At 34.8% G+C, this 22,857-nt stretch overlaps 1 protein-coding gene across 3 annotated transcripts in view; it reads right to left on the bottom strand.

The window, feature by feature from the left end:
- Positions 1–22,857, bottom strand: part of lrba (LPS-responsive vesicle trafficking, beach and anchor containing) — a 297,666-nt gene that overhangs the window by 12,676 nt on the left and 262,133 nt on the right. The window contains exons 47-52 of one of the 3 annotated variants that reach the window (XM_066718460.1): positions 20,005–20,172; positions 12,553–12,639; positions 8,608–8,785; positions 7,033–7,095; positions 4,886–5,041; positions 257–424 (exon numbers count right to left, since the gene is read on the bottom strand). In XM_066718460.1, coding sequence (XP_066574557.1) covers positions 257–424; positions 4,886–5,041; positions 7,033–7,095; positions 8,608–8,785; positions 12,553–12,639; positions 20,005–20,172 — 820 coding nt within the window. Of the gene's footprint in view, positions 1–256; positions 425–4,885; positions 5,042–7,032; positions 7,096–8,607; positions 8,801–12,549; positions 12,640–20,004; positions 20,173–22,857 lie in introns of all 3 variants that reach the window. The other 2 variants (XM_066718457.1, XM_066718458.1) reach the window with 2 other exon arrangements.

The following is a 22,857-nucleotide window of genomic DNA, read 5'->3' on the forward strand; positions in this document are numbered from 1 at the left end:
ACGTGAAGGAAAAACCTATTTCATGAAAAACATTTCCCAAATTCAATCTGTGTCTAGAAAATAAATGATTTGTACAAATACAATCACTTCTATAGTTTTGTTTAATGATTTGTCCTCCCACATTTGGAAACATAAAGCACCTACATGTATAACTAGGGGGCTAGAGGAAGGAGTCTGTGAAAGGCACTGTACACAGGGTCCTCTTGCCCCCCGCTCAGCCATAGACACTGTTGTGCTGTACAATCTCTGTACTTACTGCCGGGGCTCTCTCCAATGCTGCTGTTTTTGCCATTCCAATACCAGAGCAGAAGGGTGGCGTCTCGTGAGCCTGAGAGCACGTAGCAATCTCCTCCAATGTAGGATTCAGACCGCGCCAAGCATGTCACCACATCACGATGTCCAAAGACTATCTGCGTCAATTTTCCTACATAATAAAAACATTATTAAGTTCTTGACAAGTATAATATGAGTTTTGAATTTCAAAGGTTCTCTAACATTTAACCAGTGTACATACTTAAACAAATGCTGTAAATATTTTATGAAAAACAAATAAAACACTTCATGCAACATTTTTTAAATAAAAACAATAATATTACACTACAGTAGACTAGTTCTTAGTTTGTTTTGACTATAATACTTTAATCTTTTGTCAACTACTAGTAGTTATCAATGACGAATACAAACATGTCATGTCACTTGATTACAATCTTTGATTGATTCATTTATGGGCATTAGTTCATTACTCAGTAGTCTGTGCACATATTGCTGCTGCCATGCACAATAATACTTTCAAGTGGAAGTACTACTTTGAATGTAAACAATGTTATTTTAAGAAATTACAATCTTTAATTTATGTGAATATCTGGTACATTTTGTCATGGGAATAAACCTGATATTCATAATGCTAACCGTTCTTCCACACACCGCACACCACCACCCCAAACTCATGTAAGAATATTGCATGTTAAAAGGCAAGGGAATCATTTTCTACTGTTTCCATCTATAAAATCAGTCAAAATAAATGTATTTATTATTATTATTATTATTATTATTATTATTATTATTATTATTATTATTATCATCATTAGTGTGATTTATAAAACAACTAGACATTAACATGGATTTTTTTGTTGTTGTTGTTGGTGGATGTCATTATTGTATTTTTCGTAAATGGTCCATAAAGATTCAAAGGACGTTCATATTTAACTACGATGGTTGGTCAACTGTCAACAATTAAATCAACATTTCAAGATGCAATCATTTCTTTTGATTTTTTGTCTTCTCAGTGAAGCTCTACTGTAATGTTTCCTGTAATAGTCTATTTGCTCTCCCTTTGGGGGCAAACCTTAGCTTTCAAAAGAAACCAAAAACCTTTCCTTTATATACAGTTTTACCTTCGGGTTTATTTAATCCCAAAGATAGATTTAAGATTTCCCTCTAGTGGTTTGTAACTCTCCATACTCTGTAACTATGCAAAGATCTCACGTTTTGTTACATTTGACATCATTTAACCCTTTAATGCTCAGACAATAAATTATACCAAATCTGAATAATTGTGAAAACAAAGTAGCACTGGTTGATTAAACAGCCCATATATAAATACAAAAAGTTGTACACTGTACACTGTTAAGGGTACAGAAGTTTTTACTGTGCAAAAAAAAAAAAAAAAAAAATAAAAAAAAAAAAAAATATATATATATATATATATATATATATATATTAAAAATACAAAACTTAAATATCAAAATTGGATAAGCAATTTTTTTGCAGCAATTACTACTGTGAGTCTGTTGGGATAGGGCTCTACAGTGATGTGCATGGGGGCAGGGCTGTTAAGCACCTGACCCTCCTGTCCTCATGCCCCAAAGTGTCCCCCCTCTGCAAGCCCAATGCATTAAAAGTGCCATTTTTGGCCAATGAGCTACTGCCCGTGCTAAATTTGTGCCAGAGCACCTCACAATTTGAAACTGTCTGTGCTCCGGAACTGCTAAGCATAGCTGGGGCATCTCCTTGTGACATGAAAAATTCAATATGCATTAAATGTATGAATACCCCTCCACCCCTGCCCCCTCCCTGGTCGACAATTCAGCAGAAACCCCCATCATTTTGGTCCTTAGCCACTCCAGTGTAGTTTTGGCTGTGTGCTTCCAGTCATTGTCATGCTGAAAGGTGAACTTCCAGTTTCAGCGTTTTTGCAGAGAACAGCTGGTTTGCCTCAAAGACTTTTCTGTACTTGGTTCCATTCATTTTCCCTTCTATTCTGACAAGTCCCTGCCCATGAGAAATATCCACATAACATGGTGCTGCCACCGCCATGCTTCACTGTAGGGATGATGTTCTTTGGGCGACACACTGTGTTGGGTTTGCGCCAAACATAATGCTTTGTATTTAGGCTAAAACGTTACATTTTAGTTTCTTCAGACACCAAAACTTTTACCACATGGCTACAGAATCTCCTTAGTGTGTTTTTGTAAACTGGATTCAAGGTGTGCATTCTTGAATACCATATACACCAGATATTGTTGTCACATGCACTTTCAGCAGTCTTGGCCATAAAAGCCTGTAGCTCTTGCAAAGTTGCCATTGGCCTCTTGGTAGCCTCTCTGTGTCCTTCTTCCTTGGTCATCCAATTTGGAGGGACGGCCTGATCTAGGCAGGGTTTTCGTGGTGCCATACACCTTCCACTTCTTAATAAATGTCTTGACCATGCTCCAAAAGATAGTCAAGGTCTTTGATATTTTTTAATACTCATCCCCTGATTTGTCCCTTTCAACAGATTTGTCCCAGAGTCCTTTTGAAAGCTCCTTGGTGCTCATAGTCGAGTATGTTTTGAAATGCAATAAAAAGCAGAGGGAACCTACTACAGGAACTGCTGAGTTTTTCCTGAAATCGTGTGAACCACTGCAATATGAACACACTGAAGTTGGTGTGTGATTTTGAAGGGACTGATTTCATTTGAGCTAATTTAGGATTGTTATGACACACCTATCCAACCAAGATGTTTCAGTTTTTATTTTTAATTGATTTTCTAGAAATGTCTGAAATATTTTTCAGATGTGTAGATAAATTAAATACAAATGATTTTAATGCATTGTAATTCCTGGTTATAAGACAATAAAGGTGAACATTTTGAAAGGGGATATAGACTTTCTATAGGCAATGTATATGACTAAAATATTACCATTTATAATGTAAATGTAATGTAATGTAAAGTATTTTTAATTCAAAATGGATATTAGAATATCCATTGATTTATTCCCCCACTGCATTTGAAATAATCAACATGTATCCCATAATCAGTGTACCAATGATGAAAATCCAGTGGAGACAAAAAACACACAACTTTACTAAGAGAATACTTTCCACATTACTAATTTAATAACCATAAAAATATTCAACAAAATATAATGAATAATATTTAAAAAAATGCTACCCAATTGGAATTTTAAAACCAACACTATTGACCTTGATTTCTATGGAGTCAAATGCAAACATGTGCATTTTCATACATTTTCTCTGGTTCAAGAGTAAAAAAAAAAAAAAGGTTTTCAGTATCGAATTTGACCTAAAAAAAAATAAAATATAAAAAGACTAACCACATAACTTTAACAACACATATGACAACTTGTAATGCTGTACAAGATAAATAAATAAATGCATTAATTAATATTTAAAAATATTAAACCACACAATTCATTGTGGAATACATTGAATAGCCATTCAGATACTTTAACTGTTATGAGACATTTAAGGATGAACAGCTTCGTGTAAGCAAATCCCATTGAGAAACAAAAAGTGTTTTTCAGATGTGTTTACTGTTTGTCCTCAGTGACACTGCGCAAGGTAAATCTGTACATGACGCATAAGAGAAACACCATAGAAATATTGAGACTGAGGTGATATAACGATACCTACCTTGTTTCAACACATGACAAATTGCTGCAAAACTAATTTGACAGGGTAAAAACTGTTTCATTATGTTGTGAAAAGAATGCAACATCTATTAACATATCCATAAGGCAATATCAAAAAAGCTGATGTTTTTACAGGTATTCAAAAGAATTGTAAATATTTGTTCCTCAAAGCTCTCAAAAAGTTGTCAGTTCTCATACTACACTAAAACATGAAGGCCTGATACTGATCAGATTAACTGTATTGTGATGTCCTGAGTCATGCTGAGTATACTTATACTCCAAGTTCGACTACCAATTAAATCTACATATACATATGTGTGTGTTTATATATAAACATACACATATATATATGTATATATATGAAAAATTATGATATATAATTGGAGTGTTTAAAAATAAGAAATTAGTATGGACAAATATGTATAAAGAAGTCTCTCCTTCAGCTTTGAATAAGCAATTTGCAAGCAATTACAGATGTACACTTAACAGTGGACAAATGAACTTGATTTCAACACAAGAGAATATCTTTAAACGTCCACTGCACACACTAATTCAATCAATGAGAACAATAAACGGAGGGTGACGAGAGCTTATTCTAATTAACTCTATATTACAGGTTAACACTGCCCCATAATGTGAGGGATTAAAGCATCTGTGACAGCACAACAGCTGTTAGCTGTAAATAATTACAGTGAGTTACATTTGGTTTTGACCATTTAATATACATATACCATCAGACATATAAACAAAGAATATCAAGGCTACAGCCAAGAATCACTGTTTTCCTCCATCCTTCTTGAAAGCCCAAGCCTTGAAATTGAATTGGGGCTATGTAGATCTGAAGAATGGTACAAGTGGTTTGAAAATGAAAACAGCATATGAAGTTGTAACCCACACAGCCTCATTTGTGACCCTGACCTCCGTCTCTGGTGTCTCCTCCTTCTGAACATGAAGCAGAGTAATGCAATTACCTGAGTCAGTGGAGTAGACGCGGAAGCTCTTGTCCCAGAACCCACAGACCAGGATGAATCGGTTGTCAGCAGTGATCACAAAGCACTGGGAATGGATCTGAATGCTCTGGTCCAAAAGGTCAGTGATTTGCCTTCTGTGGGTGCCTACGTTACTGGCTAGAGAGGCACACAGAGAGAAATGAATGTTAGCAGGTTGACAGAGAGTCAGGCTGCAGGTGATGGTTGAAATTCTTTCCATATATGAATATACTATTAGCTACATTATTTTGTATTTCAAAATAAACTGTAATGCAAAACATATATAAATTGTATTACTATATATATATATATACACATACATATACACGTACACACACACTATATTGTTTTCAAAATGTCCCCCTATTCTTGTGCAAATAAGTATTGGGGTTTTACCGAAAATGCTCCAGATGCAATACATTTGATTTAGGCCTAAACTGCCAAGAGGGTTTGTCAGCAGTGAGGGTTATGACATGAAATAACTGGTTCAAATTCGAGATAGTGCTGTACATGTCTGGTATTTCTTACATATTCTTCTGGACTAACTCAGAATAGCAGGTGCAGAGGCCTGATCTCGAAATGAAACAGAACAGCCGTTTATCTTAAGTGAAGATTTTAATGAATTATCAACAATATGCTGGCCATGGGATATATAAGTAGTCATGTAAAATGTAAACCGTATATATAAAAGGTCACTGAATGCAAACATGCACCTGTACATTTTCTCTGGTTCAAGAGATTTATTTTACTGGTTTTCAGTATCAAATTTGACCTAAAAAAGACAAAACTAACATATAAAAAATATAAAACAAAATGCCATATACAACACAGGGACCATTTTCAGTATAAGCTGATGGATAATAAGCAAAAGCATTTTTTTCTGGTGTTTCCTTGAGTATTGGACAGAATATACTGAAACAGACTCATCTAAATGTTTACAAATGATATATACATAATCTGAGAGCAAATTACCATGTGAAGAGTAGGAAAATGGTTAGTATAAGGGTCATACCTTACAAAAAAAATAAATAATATATATATATATATATATATATATATATATATATATATATATATATATATATATACACACACACACACACACCTCTCTCATCATCATCAGGCTTGGTGATCTAAGGTCTCCCCAAAATTTTCCCAGTTATTATATATAACCCTCAATGGCGGAGTTTACATGTGTGGTTTAACCTCACTCGAGACAATATGCTTGAGTCAAAGCTGAAATTACCCTCTGCCTCTCAGGGTTTACATTATTTTAGTTTATTGCACTCAGGACTAGTAGCTGTTAACCCGATGTGATGCAAATTAAGGGCAAAGGAGTGAGTTATTATGCAAATTAGCTCTAAGTTCAGCTCTCGTGCTGTTTTTGCAGGAAAATGACTGCACATGCTGTTGTTTATGCAGGAGTTTTCGTGCCAAACATGCACGTGCATCATCATTTCACAGGTTAAAAATACTGCATGTAAACTCACGCAACGGTATTGCAAACTTACATACCAGCAACAGGAAAATTATTACAAAATAAAATAAGATGTTAATGTAGCTACATACTTAATTTCATTTGCAGAAATGTTTAGCGATTATGTGTTTAAGATATTCGTTTGAACAGCAGGCCCATAAAAGGGGAAATATTGAAATCCTTAATGACAAAATTCTGGGAGCTCATGCTTTTATTTTTCACCTCACACAATTGCAAGGAGCCCTGCTGTTATTATGAAAATGCTCGCCAGCATTGGCGCTGCTACATTAGAACAGTACCAATTCATCACTGCAGCTCCCTTCTTCTACTCATCAACAAGTCTGAGTGATGAAAAGATCCCGTATTGTCCTGACAGTACTTCATGGGCATTCTCAATCACACATTATTACAGCATCCATATTAATTTTCACTGACACGCGTCCTATCCCTGTTCAAATTAGGCAGCCCAACGAGGGGGAGTTGATGAAATACTGGCATAGCCACAGCTCATTGCATTCCAATTTGCATGCAAATGGTTTATGAAGGAAATTCCATTCGGGGAGTATGCAAGTGAAAAACAACAGTAATCTACACCTCAGGGCCACCACACCAAGTGTAATGAATCGCAGAGGAAGAGAGACAAGTGACAGACCTATCAGAGGATCGATTTCCACAGGCAGCTGGTACGGCTGCTCCTGGACAGAGCCTTGATGGCCTGAAAAAGAAGAGAGGGAGAGGAAGAAAATAAATATGCCAGTATTATGGCTATGGGAAGAGCGATATTTATGTTGGCATATATAAGAAATGTCAAGCACATCAATAAGGATACACTACTGTATGATCAGAAAACCTTTTAGGATTTAAAAAAAATATATAGCACTGGTGTTGGTGACAGTACAGTCTTTCATCTTGAACTACACTACCTTATTCTTCAATTACATTCTCTGCATTATACTTTACTATGGCTTCCACTGAGGTGGAAGATAACCAAATATAGAAAAGCAATTTTCTTGAATTTCTTGTAAGGTTAAAAATATTAATTATTTAAATGTTATAAAACAAATAACTTTGTTGTCCAGGATATTGACTGATTTACAATATGATGCTATGTATTTCACTAGGGGGGCTGCCATTGTGGTGTTTTTCCTTCACTATAGAAGATACATATTTTGTTATCAATAATATCAAAAATTTATATTTGAAATTCATATTGTAAGTGTATGTCATTATAAATTCCTGTAAATTAAATATATGTACATATTGTAATTAAATACTGAAATAAATATATACCATGAAACTATTTCCAATTAATTAATTTTAACTTTAACTGCCACTGCAACTTTAACTGTATTAACTGTAGATTGTTAAGAAAAGTATTCCTAAATCAAAATACATCTCACATATAAGTGCCCTGTTTCCACTAATCTGTGAAAATATATAACTCATATGTTGGTGTTATATGTGTATATATATATAAGTTTCAAAAATTGCTGGCGCTACAATAGTTTTAATAAACCTTAAATGCAGGGTGCCTTATCCCAGGGAGTTTATATAAAACAGATTATCCAGTCAAAGAAAGATGGATGGATCGTGATGCTCTGAGGAAGATAAGTTGAAACGCATAAGCATCATGATTTTCACTTTTTCCAATAAATAGTTTTTTGTGACAGCGGTGAATGTGGACTGTTTTTAGATGGGAGCTGCGGTCCATCATTCCTTGACTGGATAATCTGTTTATATATATATATATATATATATATATATATACACACACACACACACACACACACACACACACACAAACACACTAACAAATGTTGCCTGCATAAGATTAAATGACACACATGCTCCTTCAGTTTGGGAATTAGGAGGAAGTCACTAGTTGACTGGAGACATCACTAGATCTGGAGGAAAGAGGTTGTGGAAGTTCTTCAAACTGGAATTCAAAGACATTGACTCTAGCAAGTTTTACAGAAGTAAGTTGTGACTTGTATCTTTCCATAGCACTTTTTCACTGAGTCTGTATAATATTGACCCATGTATGTTATCAGTTGATAATGTAAAGATACCTGTAAAACCTTCTGCAGAAAAGCTCTCATGAGCTGGAGATTTATGACTCCCCTTTAGCACTGTGATTAAGTTGGAAGTGACAAGATGCATTAGAAAGCCAACAAATGAGAGTAGGTCAAATGGACTTCTGATTGGACTGAAAATGCTCCTGTCTTACCAGTAAGTCCGTGCCACTTGTTGACAGCGAAGAGCCGGTTTGCGGTGACGGTGATGATTGCAGCAGCAGACAGGCCAGGCTGGGTGTTGGCCGCAACATGAGCAACCGGAGAGTTGGACGGGAACTTGAGCACCATGATGACATCCTGCTGCATTTGCTCCGTGAACATCAGGGGGGTCTGCAGGAGGAGATACTGTTGAATGGCCCACAACAAGGGAATGACAACCAATAAACGGAGGCGGTGATCAACACGGAAGGAAGGGGAAGAGAAGCACAGGGAAGAAACATTTCAAGTTAGGAAGCAACAGCAAAAAAAAGCATAGCCAAGCCAAGGGTAAGAGTTGAGATGAGCAGAAAAATAATGCAGTTGAAAGAGAGCAAGGATTCTAAATGCATTTTTTTTCCCTTCAGGAAAGAGGTGAGTAAGCTCAGTTCAATATTTACATTTAAATCCACTACCATAGACTTTTTTTTTTCCAAAATAAAAAGTTAATTAAATGTCCAATGAAAGAGTTTGTTTTAGCAATACTAATTTAATGTAAATGTGGGATACAAATGTATTTATGCACTCTGAACTTATAACCCTGTCTCCCTGAATATAGGGTTAATACTGACATTTCACATCCTAAACAGAATTGAAAAAATGTGCACATTTATCTACCATTTTTCGTTGCATAGTATATTATCTATGACATCTATAGTTATAGGATAGGGTAATTCTAGCAAACAATATATCACTGCATTGTGCTTAAAGTGAACAATAGCACAATATAATTTCCAGTCAAGAATAAGTGGAATTTCTTCCCATCTGACCATTTGTAATAGTTTAATACTTAATTGTAAATCGAATAGTAACAATACCCCTTCTGTATAAAACAAAATCATTAACATAATAATTTAATTAATTCTCCATTATGTGGAATAAAATTGGTAAAGAGACTGATGTGGTTGTATTTGCTTAAGAAGTTAAGGCGAAATGCAATGGCCAATACATTAAAAGGTTTAATAATTTTTGTACAATGTAAAAAATAACTTGTAGGGCTGAAAAAAAACAGGCAGCTTGTTTGTGGAAAAACAGATTCATTGTTGAATGAAAATGTATACAGATGGAAGTAAACAATACAATGCTGTTATACAATGAAAGTGAATATTGTATTAATGACCCCAATCAATGCGCAAACCAAAAATAATACATAAATATTAAATGTCCTTGTGTGCTGTAAATGTTTCAAGCCTAAAGCACGAATAGAAGTTTTGCTCATCAGCTACTACTGGCCTTCTGTGCAAGTGGCTTAAGGCCAATCAATATTATGGGTTAAACCTTCCAAAATACTCATTCAATTAAAGGTGTCAGTAATGCCTCATCTAACATGGCCTCAATTAAATCCACAGATCTGATGCTGCGAAAGCACCAGGGAATTCAGCAGCAGCTACACACCCAGACAAAATAGGCATTGCGCATGTGGCTGCTAATTGCTACACCTGCTGTAAATTACTGTTTATGCACTATAAACAGCATGATGTAGACGTCAAATATTCTACAAAAATGTGAACCTATTTTTCTTTTTGTTTCAAAGTTATTTTATCCTTTTTGGAAATAGAAAGCATTACAGTCAATTAGAATTCATTATTATTTTAATAGTTAGCGATACCTAAATAATTAATTTAAATGTGTTTTGCACCTCAGGTATCAGAACAAAGACCAAAAGCTAATTTGTATGGAAATGGTTAATCTCAAAGTTGAAATTTAAAAACAAGCTGTGATACAGCTTTCAACAGTTATGCACTCTTATTTATTTAAAATCCACACTGCCAGAATTGTAACAAGTGTGTAGACAGGATGATCATATTTATTTTTTAAGTGAAATACAAATTTTGCTTATGTATGATTTTGTTTAATAAGCACTTAACAAATGTTATATATATATATATATATATATATATATATATATATGAATGCATGGGCAGGTAAAAAGTGTGAACTGTGAACTGTTATCTCTAGACTCACTCTCACTCTCACTCTCTCTCTCTCTCTCTCTCTCTATATATATATATATATATATATATACACATATATACATTTACTTATCTAAATTAAATACATAAAATAATAGATCAACTTATTTGATCATAAAGTGCATTATGATGTTAAATGTTATGAGAGAGATGGCTTGTTGGATGTGTATTATACAGGGAACAAACTAGCCATTTGGGCGTATTATAACTTAATAATTCTTCTCATATATTTGAAATAGAAATAGAAATCAAAGACAAATGGGGTCAGAACACTGAGAACTAGTATAAGATAACTTAATATTACCTTAGACGAGAAAGTTCATTCTAACATATGTTTATCTTACTCTTTTGGTCATGACTGATTTCTCACATATCAAATGCATCAGTTTTCCATCACATCTGGCTAATGCCTGAATATATTTGCACTATACTTACTCAAAAAAAAAAAAAATGTAAATGACATGGTCTTTCACCTTAAATAAAGTGAAAGTTGAGAAATAAAGTTTCTTTAATGACATTCTGGAGATACATTTGGATCTATTTGAAGCATACTTGTAAGAACAGAATAAATATGTGCTTAAATGCTGAAAAAACGGTATGGTGAATGCTTTTGTTTGACAGGTTACTAGCCATTTTGACAATGTCATTACCAGGAGCATGAACGGATGCCAGGGGTTGACTAGACTGCAAGAGTAGGGCAGAGAGTGCAGGCCAGCATTTATATATATATATATAAAAAAAATCATCTGCTTTTAGTTTATGTAGCTGGGTAAAGTCTGTGAAAGTCAGGCAGTTCTGTCAAATTCTAAAGTCACACCTGCCAGAGCGAGACAAAAAAAAATCTTAAATACAAGACACCTTTAACCACTTGAATATCAAAATATGTAAGTGCCTGTAAGGATCATGGTGTTCCATTTCCACATAGTCCTGGCATAATGTTTATATTAAAATAGTTTACACATCAAAGTGTTTTATTATTGTCATGATTTACTTTATTTATTCTGAGACGGTTATTTTTGAAATTAGATTTGTTCAGTTGGAATATATATTTTTTCATTTCATTTTTTAAATTCAGTAGTATGTAATTTACATTGATTTAATGCATTTTCTATTCATATAATAAATACAAATAATGCCTTTTCCAAAAGAAATCAAAATTAAGAAGGTGTAAGGAAACCAGACGTACAAGTGCATATCTGGAGATATAATATTTATTAAATAAATAGTTTATTTTAATTTAGTACATAAATCAATATTTTTTTTGAAAAAAACAAAACAAAACAAAACACTAACACCCTCAGAGAAAGTCCTTTTTATATCCTGCTGCTAGATTAGTTCCCGTCTTATTTCCTCTATGACATGTGCGTGAATGTGGTGTGAATAATGCTAAGGAGGGTGGGGGGATACGCTGTCAGCACCAGTGGGCCATTGCACTAATAGGGCCTTTGCCGGTCTGTATCAGTGCCTCCCTTTCAGATTCTCACACTGCTCTAGTTAAAAGCAAGCACCTTTGCCTCATTTTTCCTGATGGCAAACACAACCTAAGGTATCCACTGGGAGTTTTGCTTGGCTCCTTTCCAAACACTAATCCATCCCAAAGCTCTCAGATGATAAAAAAGGAAAGCACTTAAAATAAATAAATAAATAATATAAAGTTCTTAAGGCTGGGATAGGAAAAGAAAAGAAAACCTTGCATCTAATGTAAAGCAAAGCAGCACAAGTCATCAGTACATAATACAAGTCAAACATAACATTTAACTAGGCAGGGCTGGAATGTATTGCCCCTTTGGATATTGAGTCTAATTCTGGCACAACTCAGGTTAGATTACTTTGCAAAAACTGTACAACGCATCAAAAAAAACTTGTAGAAAAACGAGTTAGTATTTATTTAAAGGGCTAACTGCCCATCTTTGTAACATGACTCACCACCTGCATGGCAGAACTCCTTGGGGGATGTGGCTCTATTAGCAGCTGACAAGGGGTTTGTCCAAAACTTCGTATCTGAGCTTCCACAGCCTGGAAATAAACGTAAAGGCAAATTCACATGTTAAGAGGTGCTAATTACAAGCTATAGGACTATAAATGTCACCTGAAAATGTTAGTTCACAAGCTCTGGATCACATCACAGTCAATGTAATGTTTCTCAGGGTGGGTGCGTGTGTAAGTGTGTGAGTGTGTGTGTGTGTTTGTGCGAGTACACATGTGAGCGCAGTCCCTCACTTGCCGTTTGAGCATAGATTGGCACAGGCCCTGAGTATGAGGTCATTGTAGAAGACTGTAAATGGTATTTCCATGAGAAACACTGTAAAATCTCCTTATCCAAATTCTCTGATACTAAACAGAAACGGTCTGTTACAGTCAATAACCCTCCTACTTGGCTTTGTTTCCAACTCCCCACCAGCAGTCTTTCCTGCATTTGTCATAGATCCTACTCAAGAAAAAAAGGACTAATCTTTAACAGGTATGCTCAAATCTCCCACGTCTCTCCCTCCCAGACATTGGGCCTCATTCCACCTTGATATCCGAGCATCAGAAACTACACTACAGTTTCTGCTACATATCTTTGATCAAGCTCTCAAACAGCTGCAGGGAACAATGGCCTGTAATGCTCAATGCTTTATTTGATGTCAATTCAGGTGCAAACCAATCATAAACAGATGACAATCCTTGGAACTGTTATTACCCAATTAAAAATAATTCACTGACACAAACACAAACAAGGCAGGTTTTCTTTGAAAAAAGTTATGCAAATTTTCTATTATGTATTGTTAGCCCAGAGTTCAAAGTATTAAGGCTTTCACAAAAATAAATACTTAAATTAGAGGCTCTCCACAGGCAATATCATACAATATAAACCTGCAAATATTTAAACAAATATGTTACGGTTTTGTTTTTTGTTTGTTTTTTTGTAATAGATTAGTGCTTACATGTAATGTAGAAATCCTCTAGTTTTTGGAAACAATGTACCTAAAGCAAATCTGTTACTAAGCATATTATCTTTCTGATACCTTTAGACAGTCTACACTTAGGTGCACCGTAGCATGTCCGTGCTGTACCCATACACCTAAACATAGCTGCCTGCGTTTGAATTGCATTTTCATTAGGTACAGCTGGCCCAGGAAGTGAATGTGAGACACCAAAGGTCAAAACGCATTCTGGGACACTCGGCATTCTGGGATTTAGTGTTCAAAAATTGGAGGCTGAAAACTATTCATAACTCAAACATTAAAATGCAATAAACTTTGTAGTGAAATGTTTTTGTAACATCTAACAGATAGTATTACAGTCTTTCATGTTTGCATTCACATATATATATATATATATATATATATATATATATATATATATATATAAAAAAAGTGAATGTATTTTCTCATGGTACTGTATTGCAGTCCAATGCTGTCTTTTCTCCAGCAGGATTTGTGCTGCTTTTTAGTGCTCCAAACAATTGATCCTGTATGGCACTTTGTGACCATAAATTAATAAATGCTTTATTGTATTATCTTCCCCAAGGTAAACACACACATTCTTTCTTGGGGAAAGCTTCTATCACATTGCCCGTGGCTGCCATTATTGTAAGCTTATGCCTTATGCCTAGACTTATGCCTAGACCTGCTTGGGACTCAGCATGTGCAATGTACAAAACTGTGCCTCCTGAAACTAGTTTGGGCACAGGTGGAGGTGCAGCTGAGCAACCGTAAAATTGCCTGGACTGAAACTGCAGGCCGAGGTGCACCTAAACATGGCGAGTGGAAATGGGGCATGACTTTGACTCTGCCTTTGTCTCTCAAGAACATTCATTTTGTCAATAGTTAAGAAATAACTTGAGAAGGGCTTGATCAGAAGAGCAGTTATAATGCTTTGACTGAAACACAGCATAAAAAAATTGTATTCCCTGCACTATGCCAAACATTGAATATGAGGACTAATATCAGCAATGTTATACAGTAAATTAAATTTTGAGTACTTTGAATCTTAAGGCACAGACATAATGCAAATTATCATTTTTTGCAAGCGCTTTGTTGCAAGACTGAAACAACTAAGATCATTATTCATTCCTCTGCAGCTTGTCTCCAGTTTAATACAATAACTTTAGTCAGCATTATGAAACATGATGGAATATGCAATAAGACATTTTCTCCAATTAAGTACTTCAAGGATTGTGTCATTTTCTTTTACCAGTTTGGGTGAATTGAAACTAACCAGCACAGAACAAAGTTTTAAATGTATACTAAGAATCGCAGATGCCTGTATGATGACTATTTACATGAACAAAACAAAACATGGCTCATGAATGCTGAAATCAAGGTCACAGTGACTTACAATTCAATTCTTTCTGGACAGTTTGCTTAAGCTAATGTAGGGTAGATCTTCAGAATCACTCAACCAAATTTGATTAAATTTTGAGCTGACATTTATTACAACATGTAATTCCAAATGCTGTGAAAATAGGTCATAGTGTCCTACCTCTTCATATTACTAACCTGATTATCTGTGCTACTGAGGCCATATCTCTGGAACCACTGGCCCATATCTGATGAAGTGCTATTCTATATTCTGTAAATTTAAATTATGAATACCTACACCTTCTGTGCTGACTGGACTGTGAGAGACTATGAAAGTTCATGTCTACATAGACCTTTATGCATTCACTAACTGTAATGCTAACAAACACCTAATACCTAAATCTAGTAAACAGATAAGGACCATTTGAATTCTATACCAGAAAGCAAGTAATTCTTTTTTCCCTCACTCTACCACTGACCTAGATAGTTTCAAATTAAAGTTTGGCTATTAATTTAGTTTATTAACAACCATATTGCATAATATCGAGAGAGAGAGAGAGAGATCTGAAGTTAGCTGACATGCTATGGCTATTGTGTTGAGTATATGTATGTGTGTATATACATCCATCCATACATATACTCTCACACACACAATTACATTTCAAGGCAGTGTCAAATACTACTCAAGAGAAAGCCATAGCAGCCACATTAGAAATGTCAGCTAATGTGGTATAATTTCAGACTTTTGATGTTCCAGTTTTCTTTGGCAGAGGCAGGGTTTTGTAAATAGGAAAGGTGTATTGCAACTGATTATAAAATATAACAACTGGAATGTGAAAAAAACAGGTCCCAGAAATAAAACCAGTCTCAAATGTATTACTGGGTGAATGCTATAGGATGCATCACTAAACAACTGCAAACCAATTGGGAATAAAGTAATCCTGCATGGGGAAACCATCCTTACCCTAATAATGTGCGTCATGCTTTATTTTAATCAGGTCGTGTATACAATTATAACAAATTGTATATGATATATTATGAACATATTTAAAATTAACTAAGGGCCAGATTAAATCAAAACTTTGACACACCCGCTAATAGCAAACTACAAACCGGTACATCATAGTGGTTACATTTACGATCAGAAGAAAGTGGCATCTTACTAAAAATGAAGCCGCAACTGAGTACAGTTCTGTAGTTTTCGATGAGCGGGTGGTTGAAAGTTTTGATTTAATCCCAGCCTTAATTACATTAATTAGTATTGAGAATATTGTTCTGCACATGTGATAGCAACTTTAGTGAAGACTAATATGTCAAAGGAACTTACAACTTGTCCATTTTTTTCCCCCAATCTATTGCATGTGCTATGGTGCTATGTTCAGTCTCACTCGGTAATATAGAAGGGAGCAAATTGATATAATAAGACAGTCTTGTCAGGTGATTTTGTACAAACAAAGGGTAGAGCAGACACCTGAGGGCCCCCTAATAACTCTGAGTATACCAATCTGTAATTCCTCCTCTTCACTGGGAATAAGTTATTACCATTTAATTACACAAATTATCAACACTAAATATATAAATGCTACAATATGGATGTGTGTGACATTCATCTCATTATTGTATATATTTTTAGTTTATTAAACAATTTACATAATTACATTAACTATGTTTTTCCTTTATACAAAGTTTAGACTGGCATGGTTTACACCATACAGTTTGTATAGTTTCGACCCTTCAATCAAAATGGGCATACCCTTGGTGTGGTAGGTCTTAATTTGACTAAAATACAACATTTCTATTTTATATTGCAATTAAAGCTCAAGTGCCATTATAGCATTATAGAGTCAACACCCAGTTCTGCAAGTACAGGGATTTGTTTGTTTGTTGTGCTGTTTATCCAGGGTGCTCTTGTGTGCTGGAGCCACTCTTAGCACCCGCTCGTGACACCCAAGAACTGTGCCGGGATCTGCCAGCCACAGAAATATGGACTGGATTCCAAAAAATAACCTCCAACCTTTTGCTGAAGAATTGCACTGCATCAGCCAGTTAGTATTCACCATTAATGACACCATTATTTTCATAGACAACTGATGTGAAAAAAATATACAGATAAAACATTAAAATAATTATACTTTAGAATTGTAATAAATTACTTATTTTTATCATATTTCTGATAGGCAGCTACTAGAAGAGTATTTAGGGGGGAGAAATGAGGAATCATTGCTTGGTTGTAGCAGTTATTAGAAGCACTCTTATTAAGCCTAATTTTGTGGCTGCCATAGATGTAAAACAGGAAGTAATCACCGTCTGTGAAAACATGAATTGGTTTCCTCGTCAGAGCCCTGTAACGACCCTAATCTAGTGTGAGACATTCCAAACCCACAGCCTTGCGCGGGCCAGCACGGTCTCTGGGGCAGCTCCACTGCTGCAGCTGCCAGGCTGCCACAACATAATCCCAGCTGCCAACCTGACAGAAACCAGCCCGTCACAGTAGACAGGACCAACAGAAACAAACGTCACTCAGTAACATACTCTGGAAGACCAGCCCTGCCTTATTTCAAACCACTTCTTTCCTTTTCTTCTTTCTTCCTTCCCACACAAATACCCACTTGGACACAACTGAAGGCTATTCATTTTGTGAATGTAAGTAATTAATACTAACAAAGTACCCAGCATGGCAAGATCTTAAGATTTATATCATAATGGGTGATATGTAGGACACATACAGGAAGTATACTTTATATTCTTCTTCTACTGTATTGTGCTTACTTGGCTAGGGAGTAGATACCCTGCTCATTTACAGATTTCTACTGGAAATTAAAGCAGTATTCCATACCATGAAAGATTAATTTTAAGGAATGCATCCTTTTACAGAAGAGTATGTCCATTTGCAGCATTTAAGACATTTCTGAAATAGGAATAATGAGGTGAAAGCGTTTCTTCTAGACAACATGCTTTAAAGCATTCAGTTTATTTTCAATTAGTTAAGGAGTGTTAAACAAAACGGTACAATGCTTTCTGGAAAATATCTGATATGGGGCTGGTTTCACAGACTCAGATAAGCTCTAGCCCTCAACTTGTTTTCCTAAAATATTACATAGTCTGGGACTAGTGCTAATCACAGTCTGGGAAACCAGACAAATATGTTTAAATAATTAGAAAAATACCCATAAACATATATGTGCTCACTGCTAAATATTTTTCCACAAACTGGATGTGGGCCCTTCAAATTATATATCCAATTTCATTCTGAAAACATGTTACATTAATGGCTGGGCAAGGAAATTACCTAAGCCTTGATAATGAATCTGCATGCTGCACTAAGGATCTGCCTCTCTGTGTGAATTACCTGAATGCATTCATAAATCTTAACCTGGCCTCTCCTCTGTAGGTGCTACAGTCACTGAGCATGAAGGACAGGGAGAACAAAACTAAATGTGTCTAGACATACCAACTGTTCACTGATAATGACTGAATAGTGTCCAGACTCTACAGTCTATCTTAATAATCTTTGCAGAAAGTCAAGTGTTTTGTGTAAAACTGAAGGTTTTGCTATTTATCAGGAATTAAGCTGAATATATATATATATATATATATATATAAAAAAACAAGATACAAGTCTTTTTTTAAATGTTATATACTTAAAGTGCTAAGCCAAAGAGATGCTGCTGCTCATACCTAATTACGAAATATTACTTCGTAAAATTCAAGACCAGAAGCAAATCAGACATGGCTTTCGCCTGTGTGATCAGATGCAGCCCAGATTTTCAGTTATCCATGATTGTTGCAGAGGCTGTGTATACAATCTGCAAAGAGCCTGCCTGAATGCCTAAAATACTTAGCACCCCTGATTTACAGTTCAGTGACATTGTTTTAGTGAAAAGCCATGCACTTTCTATTGCAGACTGTTCCTGTTTGCAGTATGCTTATCATGATAGATTCATGGTGTCAAAGCCGAGTTACTGGTTGCCAACATTTTTTAATTATTTTTTGTATAACATTCTCCAATTCTGTTGTTTAACAGAGTTAATGTAGCTTCCAGGCCGACAGTAGATCCTCATGAAGCAATGCGCCTGAATAATCAATGAGAACTGAGAGCAATGCTACAGAAAACACTCCAATGATCAAAAGGACAAGACTCCTTTCATTCAAAGAATCAAGTAATCAGCTGGCAGTTTGTGTAATATGATGTAATAAGGATTAGCCAAGGGTATACTTTTATCTGCAAGTTTCTCAGTCCTCGAGATAAAGCAGAGAATGGAACCTTATTTACAGAATATTGCACCCAAATGTGCCGAAGAGATAAAGCTTTAATTCATTGGGCTTTGTTTGATCAAATTTGTTTATATTTAACATTTACTTTCCAGAATGTGACCTGAGCTAAGAATATTAAAATAAGATAAAACATGAGGAAAGAATGGCAGAATGCACATTTCAATCAAACCATATTGTATGAAGTAAAGAACACATAGTGAGTACACTGTTATGGATGAATTCAGTGGTTATTATTACTCAAAACTTCTACACCTTCTAAAACCCCTTTACATGCAATAATTATTTAAAATGCTCATCATTGTGTGAAATCTTAATTTTGCAAGACATTATAGTGACCTGCACATGTTTTTTATTTAATAATGAAAATATAATAATTAATGTTTCAAGAAAATATAGTAATTCAGTTAGAGTCCAGGAAGTTCTACACAGATAAATGTTTATAGAATAAAAGGTTGAGTTAAAAGAAGAATCACTTAAATCATTCATAATACAAAGAATGTACCACATGTACCATTAAACAAAAAGATTAAATATGTTACATTACATCTTAGATGTCACACTGAAAGTAAAATAGTGACACCATCTTTAACTTACACCATAAAATATGGATATACAGAGGTACATAACTTCAGAAAGAATGTTCTTGAATATCTATCTGTATAAGTATTTTATTCAGTGTAAGTATGCATGTATGATTGTCATTCTTTCTGTAAGGAGTACCTATATTGCACTTGCCCTCATTACTGAGCTGCTTATTTGAATAGACACTAAAAAGGCACAAAAAACAGGAGGGTTTAAATTTGGTTCTGCTGTTCCTCACCTCCCTAAGCACTGGATCAGAGATGGAGCTCAAGTTGACGGCGCCTTCGTAGGTCAGATAGTAGAAGACATTGAGGGCTCGGATGGCCTCTGGTCCTTGCTGCTTGTACCCAAAAATCAGGTCTATCCACTGGTGGAGCTGACAGGAAACAAACTCACTCTCAAGGGCCTGAATAAAACAAAGTTAAAATCAAAGTTAGTATTAATCAAAAGTGAATAAACTTGAATCGGTACTTAATGATAATTACTGTATTTACTGACTATGGTTAGCAAATTATTGTTCTATTAGCTTTGGAAAACCATAAGCCAGTATCTTACTACCAATTAATCAACTTACTCAATTCTCTCTGCATAACTGCATTTTTTGGGGGATAGCAAAGTTAAACAAAAATATACTAGGTCCATTCTTTCAGTCGGTTGTAAGTATCAAACAACTGTTGTTTTATGTTGTGAAGCATTATATAGAGACTTACAGCTCCATATCCACCCGTTTCTGGACATTTATTTATCAATAGTTCTGTCTTTTAGTCAGAGGTCATATTTTGTGCTATTAAACAATCAAATATTTTCTTTCAGACCTTTACCAGACTAAAATATTGTACATATAGCAGTAGTCTAATGTACTCACACAACAAAAAATGACATGTTAATCAGTGACTTGTTTAGTTTAAAAACAACATTTAAATGAAAGAACTGTGATTCAGCGTTCAGAAATACTCCAATCAAATTAACTGATTTAAGATAGGTGGTGTTTAACCTATAGAAATCAATGTTATAGTTAATGAACTGCATTTTAAACTAAATGAATCAAAAACCATTGTGTCTAAGGAAGGGTAAAAATACTTTCAACTACAACTGGATTGATATAGATGAGAAAGAGATTATCAGACAGACAGATGTGTGTGTTTGTTAAAACTCTTTTGTCATCAGAAGCCAAAATAGGTTTCTCTCTTCATTAACTGGCAAAGGAGAAAAGCATTTATGCGTGCACATAAAAATAGCAATTGTCTTAATTTGCAAAGGGCTGCCTCCACAAAGGCCCTAAATGTGTTCAAATTAGAACGAGCAGCATGATTGGCTTGATTGTCATTGCAGGCTCATGTCACATTAATGCATGACAAACATTAAACCATACACTTAAACAGCAATTTATATCATTTAAATGTTTACTGCTACAGCATCTCATCAGTCATTTAAATGTGACTTTCTGACAGGTAATTTCAGTTAATTCTCTCGATTCACTTAATTAGAACTTTCAATCAAGAAAAGTCAAGATCCAGTAAGTGTCTGCTGTCGAGGATGACATTTTCTTGCTGTCAAGATGCTGGTGTTAAATTGTAAAAGGTCTTTTATGTGTTTACAAGAGGCTACATGGTATCAATAAAAACACTGACCGTAACAAAAGCTCACAAATAAGTATGCTTTGAAATGTCTTGTGTAGTATTTAAATATATTTTACATTTACTTTTTAAACACAGTCTTTTTATTAGCAGTTAGTAGCATCTTGAATAAGGGTCATGCTAATACATAAATAATTATACATAATACAATAAAACAAGTGAAAATATCTTATCAGTATTACTGTCTGAAACTGAGCTTCTTTAAGACTAATTTTGCTCAGCTTGTCACATTACATTCAGAACTTTTTTGTATACCCATTGTGTGCTATTTTAGTTTGTAAAAACATGTATAATATGTACTTGTTCTAAACATCTATTACTTAACATGTTTAAACTCTAAAATTATTCAGCTAGTTCTGCCAACATTAAACCAGTACAATGATTGTAAACTAATTTTATAAGTGTTATTTAAAGGTCTGCTGACATATTACATTTTTTTGTTGAAAACTAAAATGAGTTTGCAAGCATGGCTCTTTTACACAGGAAATTTCAGGCACTTAGAAAAATGAGATCAAGTTTGCTAAGGTTTCTGTTTTTGTATAAAAAAAGGAAATCTTTCTCTGAAATCTGTTCCCATTTTGCAGATTCAGATGGTTTTAAAATTTTACATTAAATTTCACAAAACATAGAGATTAATCTTTTTTGTGTCCTGCTCCCTCATTTCAAAAGTAATGTTCATCTTGTCAGATTTTTCCATTAAATGTCTACTGAGATCAAATGCCAATCAACTTCATGAAACAAAGAACACCAGTGCCATTTCATTTCTCTTTGGGAGGGCCACCTTTTATGTTAATCAGAATTTATGGAAGGACTTCAATGTCCATAAAGAGTGCAGAGAAGACACCATGACATGAATCAATGTACGATTACATCCAGCTCTGTGCATCTGGTCTCTGAGGATTGACCTTATCAACTATTCAAAAGCAGCAAAGCAATTTATTTCTAGTTCCAATGGGGGAATTAACTCTATGTTGTAATCTCAAAGCAGCAACTGAATTCAGTGAAAACAATAATGAATAGGAAATCAATATATCATTCTCATGTAGAAGAAGCAATGTTTTTTTTTCTTTGCAATTACTCAGTTTTACTACAAATCAACTACAGACATCAATTCTATCAATCAATTTTATTAATGGGAAATAGTGTACCACTGCAAAACAGTGAAAATGGGTTAACTTGCATGTCCTATTAGTTTCTTTTACAACCTTAGCATAGATCCTCAGATTCAATATTGAGAGATTCATTAGATTGCTTTATTATTCTTGTAAGGCAACAACATGAGATGAGTTTTGCCACCCATTGCCTGCCCAGTATAATAGCTAACAAACTGCAACTTTGCAGAACTTGTAATAGTGTTAGAAGACAAACACAGTCATACAAAAACTGTACAATGTTTAGAACATGACTTTCTCTTTATGTATTTTTGTGTTTATCAGTTTTAGAAAAGGCTGAAC

The sequence above is a fragment of the Amia ocellicauda genome, chromosome 12, assembly GCF_036373705.1.
Source record: "Amia ocellicauda isolate fAmiCal2 chromosome 12, fAmiCal2.hap1, whole genome shotgun sequence".
NCBI lineage: Eukaryota > Metazoa > Chordata > Actinopteri > Amiiformes > Amiidae > Amia > Amia ocellicauda.